The sequence below is a fragment of the Crassostrea angulata genome, chromosome 10 (assembly GCF_025612915.1).
Source record: "Crassostrea angulata isolate pt1a10 chromosome 10, ASM2561291v2, whole genome shotgun sequence".
Classification (NCBI taxonomy): Eukaryota; Metazoa; Mollusca; class Bivalvia; order Ostreida; family Ostreidae; genus Magallana; species Magallana angulata.
The window spans coordinates 2,760,939-2,779,061 of record NC_069120.1 but is presented as its reverse complement, the minus strand read 5'-3'; the positions used below and the strand labels follow the sequence as shown (position 1 = coordinate 2,779,061).

Here is an 18,123-nt window from a genome sequence, read left to right as displayed (position 1 = left end):
CCGAACCATTTAGTGTCTTCATGGTTGTCTGATTTCTGATAGACTGTCCCTTGGCTTTAGCCGATGTCCAATACTAGATGTCCAATACTCGTACATTACAATATTTACTGTAGATGTTCCTTGTCTATTATGTAAGCCTATAGTCTTTAATGGATTGAAAATGGACTTCCAAATTAAGAGTTTGGTTCAATACATTCCAGGCAGTCAAAATATTGAATGGATTTGCTGTAGTTCCGTGCCTCTCTAGGTGTCATATTTCACTTTAAACTGTCAAGTCCTGTTGTCCAGGTTAAACTCACAGGGGATTGATTTCTCTGTTTTATCTAGGTGGCATAACTTTATTTATAGAACACATCCCAGCTTTAAGTATGTTTTTATAATTCAACAAGCTGTACCTGGGCGAAATTTCAATGTATTGATGACTTGCAGCCTTTCACACCTGTGTCTAAGTATTTCATTAAAATGGTTATCTTAATAGCTAGGAAGATTTATGGGCCTCTGTTTATTCATGCGTTTAAAGTAGATATTAAAGTAAAAAATCTCCCCATTGCTTTCACTGTATTGACAGAATTGAATTATTCAGAGATTATATTATGAGTTACAAGTAACAACTCACAGTATTTTTTATTTTCGGTAAAAGCTGTTAAGAATTAGTCTATAAAGTAAAGTAATATTAAACATGGGTTAGAATGTGTTCACTGATGTTGGTAAAATTCAGATGTACTTTTATTTTTGCAAAAGAGTACGTACCTGAATAATTATGAAATAAAAAGTGAAGGGCGTATTTTCTGATCTTGTTTCTTCTCATAGTTTTCTTAGGAATAGAATATTTATTCTGGGCCCTGATAAAGTTCAAAATACCCGGTAATAAAAATGATGCAAAACAAAGTTTTTTGTATTATATCTGAGAAAAAGTATAGGGCTTCACCTTTTTAAAGCAATTGTTTATAAATATCATGTCTTTATTTTATAGATTATTGAAACTGAAGGTATTAGAGATCCGAGAAAATCATCTGAAAACTCTACCCAAGTCTTTTTCCATGCTGACTGCACTTGAGAGGTTGGACATCGGACACAATGAGTTTACAGAACTGGTCAGTTACTGCAGATACAAGATTTTCTGAGATAATACATGTATCTTGTTGGATTTTACATGAACATGGTTGGTAATTTTGTACATGGTTTTATTTTTTAACAGCCGGATGTGATTGGGAACTTGACCAGTCTGCTGGAGCTGTGGTGTGATCACAATCAGATCTCAACCATCACCCCAGTAAGTAACTCGCTCAATCACCCCAGTAACCCACACAATCACCCTAGTAAGTAACCCACACCATCACACCAGTAAGTAACCCACACCATCACACCAGTAAGTAACCCACTTCATCACCCCAGTAAGTAACCCACATAACATTCAAGTCAGTGAGTCAAAATATATTCAAGTAACTCACCATGGTAAGAGGTGAGGAAGTTGGGGAGAGGAATTCTGTCAGCTTCCAACACACTCTTGTCATTCTATTTAAGACAGTTATGGCAATTGTCATTTGTGGTGCACTATTTGTTAAAGTAATTTTCAACTTCAATTCAGTATTTTAATGTAAAGAAGAGTTTTAGCTAACATTATATGAATTTAAAATTGGGCTGACTTTGGTTTTTTCTGTGACATTTGATGATCCTATTTACTGGTTCTGAGACAGTCCACAATGAGGGGCTTGGCGCCAGCCTCTCACAGAACTCAAAAACAGACTAGCATGTCCACACACTACAAAGGGTCCCCTGTCATTGTTCCCTATCAAATATGACACAGATCCACAATCAGAACAAACGGGATTGATCAGGCATTCCAACAATTTGGTCAAAAGATCAGACAATAATGGGACTGTACAGATATATTTGAAATCTCTGTTTCACATCAGAGGTCCTCTTTGGGTCAGAGTTGGAATGAAAATGGTTGTTGACTAGGGTTGTGTATCTTGATCCCAAGCAGCATGCGCGGGGACCCCTGTTCCAATAGAACCACACGACAGGGGCCAGCACGCTAACATTGAAACTGATAGCATCTGTATTCTGAACGGGTCACTCTTGCTCAGAACAAAAAACTCTGGTTAAATCGTTAAAATCAATACGCATGGATTGATAACAGAGTTGATATAGTGTATTTGTATATGTAGGTATTTAAATTCCCTCCGTCCTTTGTGTGAAAAGCTACTCATAAATTGATATTTCTTTTTTGTCCACTTTTCATGCTTATAGAGTGAGATTTATCATTGACTAACTATTCACATGGACAAGTAAGGGTTTAATTTTCACAGTTAGATGTGATAGCTACAAAAAATATTTCAAGAAAGGAAAAGATAAAAAAGGAGGAGGATCCAGACCTTGGACATTGATCAATGTTTCTTGTCAGTCCCCATTGAATAGGACAGATCTATAAATAATGAGGCACTTGTAGAGAAGTAATTATTGAGGAGATGTATGCAGGGGTCTAGGTTTGCTTACAAAGACTCTAACTGTAAACTGACGGTAAACTCCATCTTGAATGTAGCAAACATCCAAGTTATTAACAAGAAATCAAAGAAGCTATAATTGATTTGTAAATCCTACATTCCAAATCTTAAATTTTAAACTTTATTTCCAAATCGTTTCATTAAATCGGCAAATCGTTTCATTCAATCAGCATATAGTTGTATTTCTACTATCATGACTATAGATATCTCAGTACATGTATATCGTTATAAGCAACAAAAAATAGCCTATATAATATAATTTATGCACTCCCCAATTAGTTTCAAACATCTCTCTAGTACACAAAAACACACTATTTATCAGTTGTTTAAATACCAAACAAATCTGTAAGTTGAAGATGAATTGTCAAAAAGAATCATCGTTTATCTATCTTCATCATTTTGATAAACAATTTATAGAGTAGTGTCAAATGTGTTGACTTTTAAAGTTGTAGTATGTCTGGAATTTTGTGGATTAGAAGGATCAGCCTTTCTTATTTGTGTGAAGGGATAATGTGTGTATAAGTCAGCTAATCACTAGAGAGAAATTAATCTGATCTTATGGGAAAGCACTCTTGCCTTCAGGTCTTCATTTCAGAAGTTACTTATAACAGATCTGCTGTACATGTAAATGCTATAGCACTATTTTATAGTAACATACACTCTCTCTTTTTTCTCTTTCCTTCTTCCCACCCTTACCAGGTGAAGTTTAAAAATGTTTTCTTCTTACATTGTATTTTATTGAATTTGATGTGAAACCAGAAAGTTCTGCATCTACATCTGACCATAATAAATTATACTCATTTTACTGTTTTATCTAACTTAATTATGGATATGCAAATTATAAATTTTAAACTTGTATTCTGTGTGTTTTACCGACCATTGAGTCAGTTTTTTTGGTTTATTCTTTTGTAGACTATTGGTAACCTCAAACGCCTGATGTTTCTGGATGCCTCATCCAATCATTTACAGTCACTTCCATCAGAGATAGAAGGGTGCACCTCATTGGGTGATCTACATCTAACAACCAATAGGATCCAGGCTCTTCCGGAAACTTTGGGTAACAATAATTGTAGATAATTTATGCTTCTAAGATCCTTTTTATGGACATTACCAAAAACTTGGTGACAACTTATAAAATCCAGTAAATCAGGCTTCAGTTCGTCATCTTGAGCAGTTCATGAATTATAATAAATAAAGAGAATCATCAATAGATAGGCAAGGACAGATAGCCTGTACTTCAGAAACAGTAGGCCATAGATTCTTGTAGAAGTTTCTCATTGCCTGAAAGTATGGGGATATGTGTAGTACAACTTACCATTTATATCGGATTCATGGTAAGTGATACTTTAGATTGCTTAAATAAATTTGATTAAATTAGGAAATATTAAGTGAGGTATTCTCTCATTTACAAAATGGAAACTAGGCCATTGGTTGTTCATTCAGATGGAATACAACAGTGTCATAAAAATTAGTCATTTGTTAATCAATGAATTTTTTTTATGAAAGTACTTGATGTGTAAATTCCTCAACAAGATTTCGTGGTGGCTACACTACCTTTTTCTTTCTCAACATAGTACTGTATATGAGGCCTTTCTCTGGTTTTAATTACTGATGACAAAGCACCGTTATTTATTAGGAGTAATTAGGAATGAAAATATTAAACCAGAATGTTCACCTGAGTTATGTGTTGTGAGGTCTTTTGAATGGCTGCTCATTGATCGAATGTCAAAACGGGATAATACAACCTCAATTCCTGGCCCTTCAGTGTGTTATAATAATTGATCAGAATAATTGAATTATACAAGCCCCGGCTCTTTTGAATGCCTTCTTCATGTCCATCACTGCGATTGTGGACCATTGTGTAAATCTTCATAATTAGAGCTCCTTTAATAATCTTGTCGAGATTGGATATCTAAACTATGAAATGATAGCCCCATAAAGCAAGGAAAAGTCTAGACCAGACATGCCATTAACATGGAGATATTCTCCCGTGTATCCAGATAAGGCAAGAGGGAAATGAAAAGATAGTTTATTAAATAGGTCCTTCCGTGCTGTAATGCACCCTGGTGCTTCAAATAATGGACATTTTATCTCAATTGTCAATGCTAACCTTTCTAAAAGTGGTTTTAAAAAGGGGGAAAATTAGTTCAGCTTTCAAGTCTACTTAGTTTAATGAAATTTCTGCAATAAGTCATACGTCAATGTTCAATTTGTATGAAATTTGATGATAATGTTTAAATTTTCTGATAGTAAAACTGTCTTTAATCTGTTTTGGTGATAAGATAGATAAACCCATCACTCCAATATTAAATAGACATATCCACACCATTACACATCCTAGCTTGTTGACATTCTTCCAAGTTCAAAATTGATCAATAAAAATAAATCCAACTCAAATAAAACTGAAAATAAATTCCTGATTAATTTTACTGTATGGCACAGAAATTGGAGACGTGTTTAACAGTATGGTGTTGTTCCATTTTATTTGTATACCCGATGTTGTAATCAGAAATTGATTCCAAGTAATGGTTTCATTAATTCAGCAATGGCTAGGGAAGCTTTGATCAGTTGAGATTTTATTGCCAGACACAGTCCGCTTTACATGCCTAGTCAAGGCCTTTAAACGCGACTCAGGGTGACAAGAAATTTAAATGTACCTGGAGTTCTGTTGTTATTGGGAAGGACAGGTACCGTAGTCAGTGTTATAAGCGCCCTCTACAAAGGTAAAAGAGGAGAGGCTAATTGATATTAAAATCAAATTCTTAAGCATTTTAGGGTTTATCATCTATTGAATCAAACAACACATAATTTAAGAGATTTAAAAAAAATGATATTGAATAGAAAGATAAAAATGATGTATGGTATATGTAAAATTATGACCACGAACATGCATTCATCCTGTTAATGTTTTCAGGTAACCTAGAAAGCTTGACCACCCTGAAGGCGGACAACAACCAGTTAACATCACTACCGTCTACCATAGGGGGGTACGTATACTACATATTATATCTCAGTTTGTGTAAACATGTCAAAGGTCATTCATTTATTTGCATTACATTTAATTACAAGGTAATAATGTCATGCTTAGTGATTAAGAGAGAGCTTGTACGTAGAAATGACCAAGCTTTATATGATGTTGTGTTATAGAAATAATCAAGTTTAGTGTATGTTGTTCTGTAGAAGTATAAACAAGTGCTCTATGTTATAGTCTGCAGTCGTTATCGGAACTCAATGTGAGCTGTAACAACCTGGAGGATCTTCCAGTGACCCTCGGACTTCTCAGGAATCTACGCACATTCTACGCCGACGAAAACTATCTCCTGTTTATCCCAGCAGAGGTATGTTCATCCAAAATAAGCAGATGTATATAATAACCAAAATATTTTTTATTTAATTAAGGAATTAGGACATGACTGAGACATGCTGTTCATTATTCATAGCTCAGGAGTAAATGAATTAATGTTCTTTCTTTAAAATTCATAAAATTACATAAATACAAAATGCAATGAAAAAAGAATAATACATCAAGACGTATATGAGATGTATTTAATTACAAATAAATTTCTTATCTGTTGAATTTTTTTCTCTTCAAAGCTCGGGAGTTGTAATGGAATCACAGTCCTTTCTCTCCGCAGTAACCGCCTGGAGTACATACCTGATGAAATAGGTCGTATCCCACGGTTACGAGTCCTGAACTTGAGTGACAATCGTTTAAGGTACCTACCATTTACCATCACCAAACTCAAGGACCTCCAAGCCCTGTGGCTAGCAGAGAACCAGGTGAGGCAAAAACTGCTTATGCAATAAATTTCCTTAAAGGGTACAGTTGGTTGGTGGATGAAAGCATCATCATTGTTTGACCTTGAGATTTCTTTTCCAGACTTGTCCGTTGATTCCTCTGCAGTCAGACCATGACCCAGATAATGGAAGAAAGTTCCTGACTTGCTACTTGCTTCCCCAATTAGGGGATGATGAGGGGCCCAATGATTCAGGTACGCCGTTAAATTTAAAAAAGCTTAACCTTCCATGAATTTTTGAAGAACTTGGCATCAAAATTTCAAAAAAGGAAAGAAAAAAAGAAGGGAAAAAGAATCCCAACCTTAAATTGATCAATGTTTTTTGTCAGTCCCCATTGAATAGGACAGATCTATGAATAACGAGGCACTTGTAGAGAAGTAATAATTAAGGAGATGTTTACGAAAAAGTTTAAGCTTCTATAATTATTGGATAACCTTTAAGTTTTTACCTTTTAAAGTTTGACCTTCTTTGGTTTTGTGTTTAACCTTCCATGTTTTTGTTTTTCTACAGGACAGGGAGGTGACACGGACAGTTTCCATGCCTCAATGTGGGATGAGGAGAGAAGCAGACGACAGACCATCCACTTTGCCTTCCCTGAGGAAGATGAAGAATCGGTATGGGATGCTGCCGATATTTATATTAGTTTTATTTTACAGGATGCATTTCTTTGTATAACATGTACTCTACGTATATGGGTGATTTGAAGTTGGATATAACAAGCTTAAAATTTATATTTACGCTGCATTAACAATTGTTTGATAAAATACGATATATCTTTTATATTTACCAGTTGACCTGCATGATCACATAGTGCATGCCCAGTTCCCAATCTGCATATAAATCTGTAGCACTATTGTATATATGAATTTGTATTCCTTGAATTTTCAAAGAACCTTACATATAAACATGTGAAGTAAGGCATTCAGTCATATCTGCAAATATACTACACCGTCACCATGTATTACTTACACTTACTCCACTGAAGATGAAGTGTTTATTGCTTAAAAAAGTTATTGCACAAAGGACATTTTGATATATATTTTGATAGGGTACACTTGCAGATGTAAAAGATGCATCCAATGTATTACATTAAACAAGCTTATTCAGAATTAATCATTGGATATTCAACCTTTAGAACTACACTCTATTGTCTGCCTGTCCACACAATAAGTACCCCATTGATAACCAGACTCAACCCCTGGTCCTTTGTAGGGAACATTGGTTAGGTGTCCGACCCCCTACCCCAAAGACATGCGTGAAAAAATCAGACATGCTCGTAGCTTGGCAATGAGGCAGAAGCAGGGCGGGGTACCAGCAGATGTTCGATGGAGCGGAGGGCGAGATAACCGAGGATACGAGGAGGAGGTAAGGTCAAAGGTTAGGACCTTTACACTCAGAGCCTCAAACCAATCACCCACTGTGTCTAATTTATTGATCATCTCGTACACAATACAGCCAACTTATAAACTCTACAGGCTAGTCAGCCAAGCAGTGATTGAATTCATTCTGTTACTTTTTTTCGATTTCATCCTTGACTGCCACATTCAATAGATTTAATGCCAGATATAATTTAAGACAAAAGAGTTACCTGAATTTCTGTAGTTGTCTTATTGGAATGAGTAGATTATCAAAGAGGTTAGTCATAGATTCTGTCTGTAAAATTAGGCTAGTGGATGACCTTTAGAATGAGATGTAGAAATAGCTTGCAGCGTTTTACTTGGGCACATCATTTGTTCTTTTACTTCATGCACTATTTAACTTCAGAAACCTAAAATGACAGGTTCGCTAGGCTTGAATATTTATTAGTACCTGGAAATCTACAATCAGTATATTTCATTAATCTGCACTCTGTATTACTTGCACCATTATACAGTATTAGACAGCATCATGTAAATAAAGTAAACATATAGAGAGGATTTTCTAGTCACTAATCACAGTGTTTATAATTGTGTGTTGATATGGAAATAATATGTGTATCCATGGTAACAGTAGCTAACACTTTTGCAGACCGCTGCATTGGTTTATGGTGACCACCACGATGGTGACCCGAGTAGACATCCTAACCCGGCCTCTCAGATCGATGCCCACCGTCTTTATCAGTGTGATAAGGTACGGGGCTCTAAATAATATCTCCAGCTAAATGTGACACTCTGTGTAGAACAAGATTTAATATTATATGTAGCATTATATCACTTAATTTGTGGATGTTTGAGGTAACTTACCATAGATTGATTACAGTATTAAAACACTGACCTAAATAGTACTTACCATCCTTACATCTTGACCTAGAGTTTGTGTTTTACCAAGCTGTGGAGTTTTACACATACAGAGACTAGATTTACATGTACAACACATTTTGCAGGAGAAACTAGCCAAAGACAAGGCCAGGCTACAGCATCATCACTCAGACCAGGAACCAGACAGAGAAGTCAGCAGGTCAAGGTCACCTATTGGAGAGATGACCTCAATGATAACGTCAGGAGACAAACCTCAGCCTGCACCCAGAAAAGGTTAGATGAAGTTCTTTGGGAAATACTTCTTTAAAAAAACTCATTTATAGTGCTCATACTCTAGTTAGCATTCTCATTTGTGATATAAATGTTTTTTCAGGAAAAGAGAAGCACAGGAAGTTGGTTGATGATGATGGTGGATTCTCGGGGAGAGGACCTTCTACGTGTTTAGGATCAAACCCTGATGTGTCTGTCCAGAAGGACCAGCCTGCACCCAACACGCCAGTCTCTAAGCGAACCCCTGCCTTCACTTACTGCTCCCCGTCAGAACTCTCCAGCAGACTGTCACAGTTCTCTGATCCGCGAAGTCCCAATGCTCACTCATCCTATAGTGCTAGTCCTGTGGTGAAATCTCAGCGCTCCAGAGATTATGACTCTGATACGGGATATCGGAGTGAAACTGAGTTTATTCGACAGCGGAGACAGCACCTGCTCAACGAACAAGGTTTTGTGAGGGGGGGTTATGAGAGTGACAGGGACGGGTTTACCCCCAGGAAAGAGCGCCAAAGAGAGGTGGGGTACTCCAGTGATGTGGAGGGGTATTCGGGCAGGGTCAAAGTGGCTTCCTATCGCTCAGGTCCCACACCCATACATCAGCAACATACAGGAAGTGTTCAGTGTCATACAAATCAAACTGTTTTATCACAAACTTACAGTACTCCCAATCAGATCAGGACATCTTTCCAGAAGGTGCGAGAAGTTAGCACAGCTTCACCTAAAGACAAAATGTCTGATCCTAGTGCTCGGCCTCTAGAAACCTCAGGGTTCAGTGACAGTGGTTATAATCCTCCCTCCCCCATGTTTCACCACAGTAATATTGTGGACCAAAGCACTCCAATCACCAGCGAGCCCCCTAATGGGTTCGGATTCCGTGGGCGGTCACGGTCAGGCAGTGACAGTGGCAGTGCCAGCCAAGAGGATCATGGGAAGACCGCAGATTGGAGAAAGGATTTTTATGCAGTGATGGAACAAAAAATGAACAGTTCACAATCCCAGCTTAATCACCAGGTAAGATACTGATTCTGAAGGTTTATCACTCCATTCTTCTTGAAGTCTTAGAGAATATTTTTTTTAAAATGAAGGTGATTTTTGATTGCAGGTAAATGATGCTCTGTCAACTAATCAACCACCTCCTTATAAGGCTTCCCCCACCTATAACTCAGTTGCACACCGGAAACTCCCTCCTACTCCTAACAGGGGCTCTCCCTACGGTGTCATAAACTATGACAGGAGAAGCATGAACTCCCCTTCAATGAACCAGCGTTTATCTGAACTTGCAATCAGTGAACAAAGTGCTCGTGATTACCGTTCTGAATCTCCATACCAAAGACTTCCATTGTCACGACAGAGTCCTAGCCAACAGTTGTATAGACAGAGTGAAGTTATGTTTACACAGGAAGTGACACGTGTCCCCAATACCTCTGTGTACAAACACAGTGCGACCTTATACACACAGGAAGTGACTCGTCTCCCCACCCCCAGTGGTGACGGCTCTGGTGGCACTCACGCCCCTCACCCCCTAGTCTCCAGTAGTGCTAACACAGTGTATCCACAGGACCATGATTCCTCTCAGTCCTCAGGGTTCAGCAGTGACACTTCAAAATCACGGCCTTACAACCCTCTACCTCCTAAACTCGCTCAGTTGTCAGGTGAACAGCCTCAAGGTGAAAGGTCAAGGACACCAGTGTTAGTGAACTGTGAGGAGGAGAGAGGGGACTCCCCCAGGGAGTCAGGCTACAGTAGCCGTGAACACAGTAGCCATAGGAATTCCCCGTGTGATCCCATTTCCCACCAGGAACAGTTTCCAGACCAGGCGGAAGAGTTCAAGAATCCGGGCTCTTCGTGTGAGGACATAGCTGTGTATAAACATAATCTACAAATGTCTCAGGCCAGGGTTCCCAGACTCCTGGAGAACAGTCCAAGAATGTACAGAGATGTGTCCAACAAATACTCAGGTAAGCATGGAGGTAAATTCAACAAAATTACATAGTCATGTATACATCTTCTAGTACATGTAATAGATTTAGGGGTTGTTTTTTTTTATATTATTGAATAATTCTATAATACAATTTGGTGTATTATACTTACCCACCTTTGTGGGCCATGATATTGGGGTAAAAATGTAGTTTGGTTGTATTATAAGCACCAAAACGTTTTGACCAAGTATTATCAATAAAATAAGCATTTCAGAATACCTTATTCTATGTTGCCCATTGTGAGCCATGTCCTCACTCTGATTACTTTTCAGGTTTTGCGATGCCCCCTCCTTCTAGGCCCCCTCCTTCTCCATACTCCAGTCAACGCCCACAGTCATCGGAACATCATTCCCATAATGCATCTCATCCGTACCACAATTCCACTCAACATGGCCAAAGTAACCATGCTGTAGGGAGGGAGGACCACCCCTCCCCCTCACAGAGAGGCCCCCCACAGTTCCAGGTAAGGGGATCTGCTATTTATGGAGAGGACTTTCCGGTGCTAATTCTGTTTTATTTCAACAACAATAACCCAGAGCTAGATTGTGGATTGTTTGGAATATGTAGAAGTAAAATGATATGAATAATGTACTAGACTATTGAAGAGTGTGCTTAGATGTAATGATTGGATTTTTTAATACTGATAAATAACCCATAAAGTTTTAACAACAGTTGAAATAATTGTCAAGTCATTTGATGGTTTGATGTATATAGGAAAGAAATGTGAAACAAACCACTGTGACTGCACTGATGCGAGAGGTTGCAGTGTCTAACAAACAAAGGAGACGTCCATTAGATAACCTGTTTTGTTACTAACCTCAAGGTTTTGTTTTTAACCAGGGGAGAGGTCTGATTCCGTCAGTCAATCATTCCCGTAGCAACCATTATCACTCGGGTGACAATGTGAGTCCATCCCGAGAAAAGTAATTATAATTTGCTTGTTCGGCTTTGGTAGCTGGGCGTATACCTCTGTAGTCCCTTTGTTTGGTTGGCTGTAAGTCAATAGACAACTTCTTTTCAATGCTATACCTCAGTATATCATTTCTGTATTCCCTTTAGTGTTACTGTACCTCAACAAACAATGTCTGCAGTTTCTTTTTATGCATCTTCTTCACCTTTATAGAAAACTTTTGTATTCTCTTTGTGTATTTTGCTGTGCCTCAATAGACAACTTCTATAGTCACTTTGTTATGTTGCTGTGCCTCAATAGACAATGCTATAGTCACTTTGTTATGTTGCTGTACCTCAATAGACAACTTTTATAGACACCTTGGTATCTTTTTGTAGCTCAATAAACAACTTTTGTGTTCACAATTTTGTAGACTAAGTGAAGCTTTTTAGAAACTATAAGTAGTCACTAGGTTGCTGTTGCCCAATAGACAATGTTTATATCACTTTGTATGTTGTTATCATATATGCTCCCAAATTTTAATGTTAATATGACTCATCACTAATGAAACAAAGAAATGTCTTGCAGGCCCCTATTAGGCCAAAATAATTAATGTCTAGGTTCTCAGACCAAAATTTCAAAATATGATGCAACAGGTATGTATTTTATTATAAGATTTGCAATTTTTGCATAACTCAACTTTCCTATTTATAAACTTAGCTATTCTCTTTCAATATGGCACTAAATTAAATCAATATTTTGGCCTTATGCCAACATACCAGTCTTAATTGAAGGCTTTTTGCTGATCAGTAATATTTTCAATTATCATCATTTATAAATGAAACACTATGATCCTAGTAAAAATTTATTTATAAAACTTTTGTACATTCATTTAATATTTGAATTTTTAAATTTAGTCATATAGTTTGTTTTATTTATCAAAATAAAAGTTTGAATTTCTACCTTTATTTTTCATAAATGTAAAATTTATCTATATGGAATATTTCTTTGATTTACAGGGTGTATTTATGACCCCAGAAAAAGTCCAGCCTACCTACACTGTAGCACAGGGGGAACCAGTTCCACAGGTTAGAAAACTCCTGACCTAGTTACACACCTGTCGTTACAACTGACTTAGTTCCACACCTGTTATTACAACTGATATAGTTCCACACCGGTCAATATAACTGACCTAGTTACAAACACCTGTCATTATTAGCAACCTAGTTTCACACCTTTCATCACAAATGACCTAGTTTCACACAACTGACCTAGTTACAAACACCAGTCATTACAATTGACCTAGTTACAGACCAGTCGTTACAATTATCCTCGTTACACACCATTAAAATCTTTGTATAAGGATTATGTTGTCGCGTTGCGCAAATTTAACAGTTATAAATGTAATTCTAACCATGCGGATCTTTTAAGTAAAAAACGTATCTACAAAAAACACGAAGCCAAAGCCAAACGTATCTACAAAAATACTGAAGATGACCAATTATCTTTGTTAAAACAAAGCAACCCAAAACAATTTTTCGCCAAATTTAAGAAAAGGTCTAAAACTAATTCAAATATTTCTTTGGAAAATTTTTACGAGCATTTTAAATCAATTGCTTCCACGCAGGATGACGGTGACATCGAAAGTGGAAATGAAGGTTTAGATATTAATTGTATTTTTGAAGAGCTAGATAAAAACATTAGTATTGATGAAATTAAAGAGGCTATCGGTAATCTAAAGCCTGGAAAATCCCACGGTGAAGATGGAATTTTGAACAAATATTTTATTGAATTTCAAGACTATTTTTTACCTATACTACATAATCTTTTTAATTGTATATTAAATACTGGTATTTTTCCCAGTACATGGTCTTCCTCATTAATTATTCCAGTGTTTAAAAAGGGGGATTCGACAGACCCTAACAAGACAAATATTTTGAAATGGAAATTTAAAAATTTTAACTCATAAGAAAAATTTAAGAGAAAGTATTTTTTGCAATGTATGCAACCAAAATACTTTTACCAAAATGAACTAACAATTAAAATATATTATTGTCAGAGAAATTACTTTCATACATTTTATAGCATATTTTAATTGTTAGTTCATTTTGGTAAAAGTATTTTGGTTGCATACATTGCAAAAAATACTTTCTCTTAAATTTTTCTTATGAGTTAAAATTTTTAAATTTCCATTTCAAAATATTTGTTGGATTATATTTTTTTTTTTATGTTTGAATTGATGATTATGATAGTATGCATTTTTTTTTAGTGAATGAAGTTTTTGCAGTTTGAGATTAAACTCTCAAATTTGCAAAAAACAATTAGCTTCCCTGTATAAATTCCATTAACCTGGTAAATGGTAACTCACAAATGGGAGTTGAATAAGTTTTGCAATGATCGCAATTATATTCTTATAAAAAAAAAAAAAATAAAGCATTGTACATGTTGTATTGTATATATATTTACAATTTTATCTAAATTATCAATATAAAAATGGTTCTCTCCCTTGGTATATTACATAGTATGAAGGCCAGTTTGTATTTGGCCTCTGGCAGTTGGCTATTTGGTTTTTTCCACTTTAAATATTGTGTTTAGGAAAAAATACACATTGTATATCAATCTATATGTTCCCCCTCTCCCCTCTGACCATAGACCACACTGATGCTTTGGCAAGATATGTTTTGGAGAAAATATGATTGATCAAACATAAAATAAGATTGATACAGATGTAACTTGACATTCAGGAGTGTTTTTGTATTCAAGTAATGTTTCAAGTTAAATTGTTAAGGTTTTATTTTAGTTATTTTAAAAAATGCATGTAAAAGGGGAAATAATGAATTACCACCCGCTTTACATAGAAATAGTTGTTTCATTATGAACTTCATTTTTAAAAATTACTTTTTGAAAATTTTCTGAAGAAAAAATGAAAACAAAACATGAAGTTTTTTGTCCATTAATTCAATCATCTATGTTTAATTTTATTCCAGTAGAAAACAATAATTAAGATACTATTGTAAATTTCAGTTGGATAACAATTTTGAAAATCGGTATTTTCTGCCTCTACGTAAGAGTAGCACTGAAGTCATGGAAACCATATTGTAATTCCTTTTCCTGGATTTTTGTTGATGCTGATTTAGTTTGAATTTTGGTTTTGTTTTTGCTTTGATTTCATCTTTTTATTTAAATAATGATCCATTTACCAGTAATTTTGATGCATGTAAACTCTGCATACAATTTTGGATGCTTGGATTTGTTGCATCAGTAATAGAGGGGAATGTCCTGGCAATTTGTGATTGTTCTCTTTTTAAAATTGTTTCATATATTAATTTGTTTGCATGACTTGTGTTTTCTCTAACACATTTATATAACATATCAAAATCTCTCTGTTTACAATTTCTTATATTGAGACAATGTACTACAGTTTCTACATCTACTTTTTAACACCTGAACGCTCTTTTTCAGGTAAATAAGTCGGCCCCCGCCACACTTCCTGTCCTTCCTCCACCCTCCATTCTGGAGACAATATGACAGTGTGTGAAGCAGACCCGGGCCGCTGGATCCCGCCCTCTGACTATCTGATGTTATAAAACTCTGGAACTACAAGGAACAAGGGAATCAGAACAACCACGTGGAGGCATTGTGTGGGGCTGTTCTGGCCAGTGTTTCCTTCCTATAATCTGTGTGTGAGATGAACTGAGGAATCATTGAATCTTAACAGCTGACTTTACAAGTGATTTTATTCAAAGAAAGAAGTATGAACTGATAAACAAGATTCAATCTTGATGTACTTCACACTGATATGAAGTCTTTCTTCCTTCCTTCCTCATTGAATCTCCTCCATATCTTTTTATATAGAAGTCTATTTTGGATTTGTAAAACTAGTATTATAAACACTTCTGAAGGATGTGACTGGCTACAAGATGTAATGAAGTTTTCCATTATGTGTTGAATTTTTGAATTGCATTGTCATGTTTATTTTCAATATATTTTGAAAAACTATAGCTCATAAGAAAATGAAATAAATCCATTTGTTTTGATGTTCAGCTGGTCTAAGAAGTAAGGATGTATTGAGGTCAATAGAAACCATTTAAATGCCCATCATGAGTGGTAATTTTGTGTCCAACCTTTGGGTACACCGCACAAATGGTTCCTTGTAAGTTTCTATATGTGACTATATGTACTCTCACACTAAATTATGTCTGTCATTTCGTAGCCAAGTAGACCCCTATTTACTACCTATACATGTACCTGTCTATGGCCACACAAACTTTGTTCCTCAGTAGAAGAACAAACCTCCTACACTACACCTGTGTTTGGTTCTATAGGTAACTATGCCTTTTGTTTGGTCAGTAGAATGCTCTATACACCCCCCCCCCCCCCCCCCCCCCCAAATCTATCTGAGGTTGTTCACTGTTACAGCTGTGATAACAATGATGCCGTCCTGATTTGTGTATTGTCCTGATTTGTATATTGCCCCCAGCCTGTACCTGATTTGTGTATTGCCCTCTGGTTTAGATGACACAGAATCTCAGAGCTCTGCTGAGTGAAAGGTGAACCCCTTATCCAATGGTAGATGATTTAATTATATATATTTATATATATTATGAATAGTTCCATTTTTTTCTCATTTTGATTTTTCATTCGTTACATAATTGTACATATATGTGAATTATCATTGATCTCCATAGGAGTGCATTTGCTAGTAGAACATCAAAGACATCTAAAACAAAATGGCAACATACATCATGTTATAATATTATACATATATATAATTATATATTCCGATTTGCTTTCATTAGTATGTTTTGTCTTCCAAATAAACTCCATTTGAAGCATTCCATTCTATTACCCAGGGTTTGTCTTTTGAATATGACAAAAGTATTTATCAATATTTTTGCATCTACAAAAGAGATGATTTCAGATGTGTAAATTTTGCCGTTCACTAACTAAAGTTGCTTATACTGACCAGTTGTCATTATACAAGACTTCCTTTAAACGGTACACTCATTTTCTCAATTATTTATTACAACATTGTTTGGATTTCTCTTACAAAGAGCATGTTTATAATTTTGACTAATGGCAATGTTTTTGACTTGATTGCAATACTTCTTGCATGTGCTTTCCATTTGAAACTGGATATTTATTGACTGATGTGTATAAAGGGCAGCAGTTTGTATATTGATTCTTTATTATAATCATTGACCTCCATCATTCTGTAAATATCTCTAGTTATAGATATAGTCCATTTTGCAGTCTTCATTATTTATTGAGATATTCATTGTTTTGATGAAGTAATGATCTGATATGAATGTCCTAAATCGTCAACAGTTCTATTTATATTAAAGAAATAAACAAGTCTGTTATCTTTGTATTTTTTCTGTATGAGATACATTGGTTCATTACAGATGCATGTTGGTGAAAATGATGCGAGAATGACAATAAATTTCTGTACTTTGAGGTGATTATCTTGACAACAAATCGGGACTTTTGTGTCCAATTATTGCCATTAATTGACAAATTGAGACGCCACAGGCACCTGACGTTATATATTTTTCTCGTATATATAAATATATACCCTATACAATTAGGTATAGGGTATATTTTTCTTGTGAGAAAAATATGCAACGTAGGTGCCTGTGAAAGACGCACGTCACCAGTTTACATATATATCATTCACCATTAATGTTTTGTGGTTACAAGTCAGAATAAATCTCTACGTACAAAAGAGAAAACCATAATATTAAAACAGTATATTTACATTTTCCAATGTCTTTGCCTGTGATAACACTACGTATCGATTTTGTACTATATAACCCATAATACAAATGACGCCAAATTGAGGCGCCAGCGGGGTTTGCTTATTTACATTTAAATATTTAGTCGTACGATGGTTTAAAATTATATAAATATAAGTAATAAGGAATCATTCTTTGAATATTATGAGGTGATAATTACGGTCAGGGCGTGATCAAATCTATCATAAAGCCCTTCGGGCTTTATTGGATTTGATCACGCCCCGACCAAAATTATCACCTCATAATACTCAAAGAATGATTCCTTATTCCTTATATAAAGTCATTTCGAAATACAATATCATAGATGAGATAGAGAATTTCTTCCATATTTAACATTAATATTTCACGGATAATTTCACTTAAGTTTTTTTCTCATAAATTGAAAACTACTTCCTAAACAAGTACATGGGTGTGTTTGACGACAATATGCTATATGTTTTGTGGTTTTCTGAATGGAACAACACAGTTACTATAAACTTTGACAGGGTGTATAGGCACAGGTAAGTTTATTTTAAAATTCTCGTCGAAAATTTACGACAAGGGCTTAATATGATAGTGATTTGACTGCAATATTTTTCCAAAAGTGTATTTATCTTTAAGCAGTGGTGTACATAGCTATAAATTAGATGAAATTTCGTCAGGGAGGAC

At 35.6% G+C, this 18,123-nt stretch overlaps 1 protein-coding gene across 15 annotated transcripts in view; it reads left to right on the top strand.

Moving 5' to 3' along the window:
- LOC128165237 (uncharacterized) overlaps positions 1 to 17,038 on the top strand; it is a 32,382-nt gene extending 15,344 nt beyond the window's left edge. For 4 of the 15 annotated variants that reach the window (XM_052829549.1, XM_052829548.1, XM_052829550.1 and 1 more), the window contains 18 exons: positions 974 to 1,094; positions 1,199 to 1,273; positions 3,420 to 3,564; positions 5,422 to 5,494; positions 5,716 to 5,845; positions 6,102 to 6,287; positions 6,388 to 6,499; positions 6,816 to 6,919; positions 7,518 to 7,682; positions 8,313 to 8,414; positions 8,668 to 8,815; positions 8,916 to 9,823; positions 9,915 to 10,770; positions 11,064 to 11,254; positions 11,632 to 11,694; positions 12,700 to 12,768; positions 14,705 to 14,778; positions 15,143 to 17,038. In XM_052829549.1, coding sequence (XP_052685509.1) covers positions 974 to 1,094; positions 1,199 to 1,273; positions 3,420 to 3,564; positions 5,422 to 5,494; positions 5,716 to 5,845; positions 6,102 to 6,287; positions 6,388 to 6,499; positions 6,816 to 6,919; positions 7,518 to 7,682; positions 8,313 to 8,414; positions 8,668 to 8,815; positions 8,916 to 9,823; positions 9,915 to 10,770; positions 11,064 to 11,254; positions 11,632 to 11,694; positions 12,700 to 12,768; positions 14,705 to 14,778; positions 15,143 to 15,146 — 3,526 coding nt within the window. In that variant the 3' untranslated portion in view covers positions 15,147 to 17,038. Of the gene's footprint in view, positions 1 to 973; positions 1,095 to 1,198; positions 1,274 to 3,419; positions 3,565 to 5,421; positions 5,495 to 5,715; positions 5,846 to 6,101; positions 6,288 to 6,387; positions 6,500 to 6,815; positions 6,920 to 7,517; positions 7,683 to 8,312; positions 8,415 to 8,667; positions 8,816 to 8,915; positions 9,824 to 9,914; positions 10,771 to 11,063; positions 11,255 to 11,631; positions 11,715 to 12,699; positions 12,771 to 14,704; positions 14,783 to 15,142 lie in introns of those variants that run through there. The other 11 variants (XM_052829552.1, XR_008241033.1, XR_008241034.1 and 8 more) reach the window with 11 other exon arrangements.
- Positions 17,039 to 18,123: the final 1,085 nt, after the last annotated feature.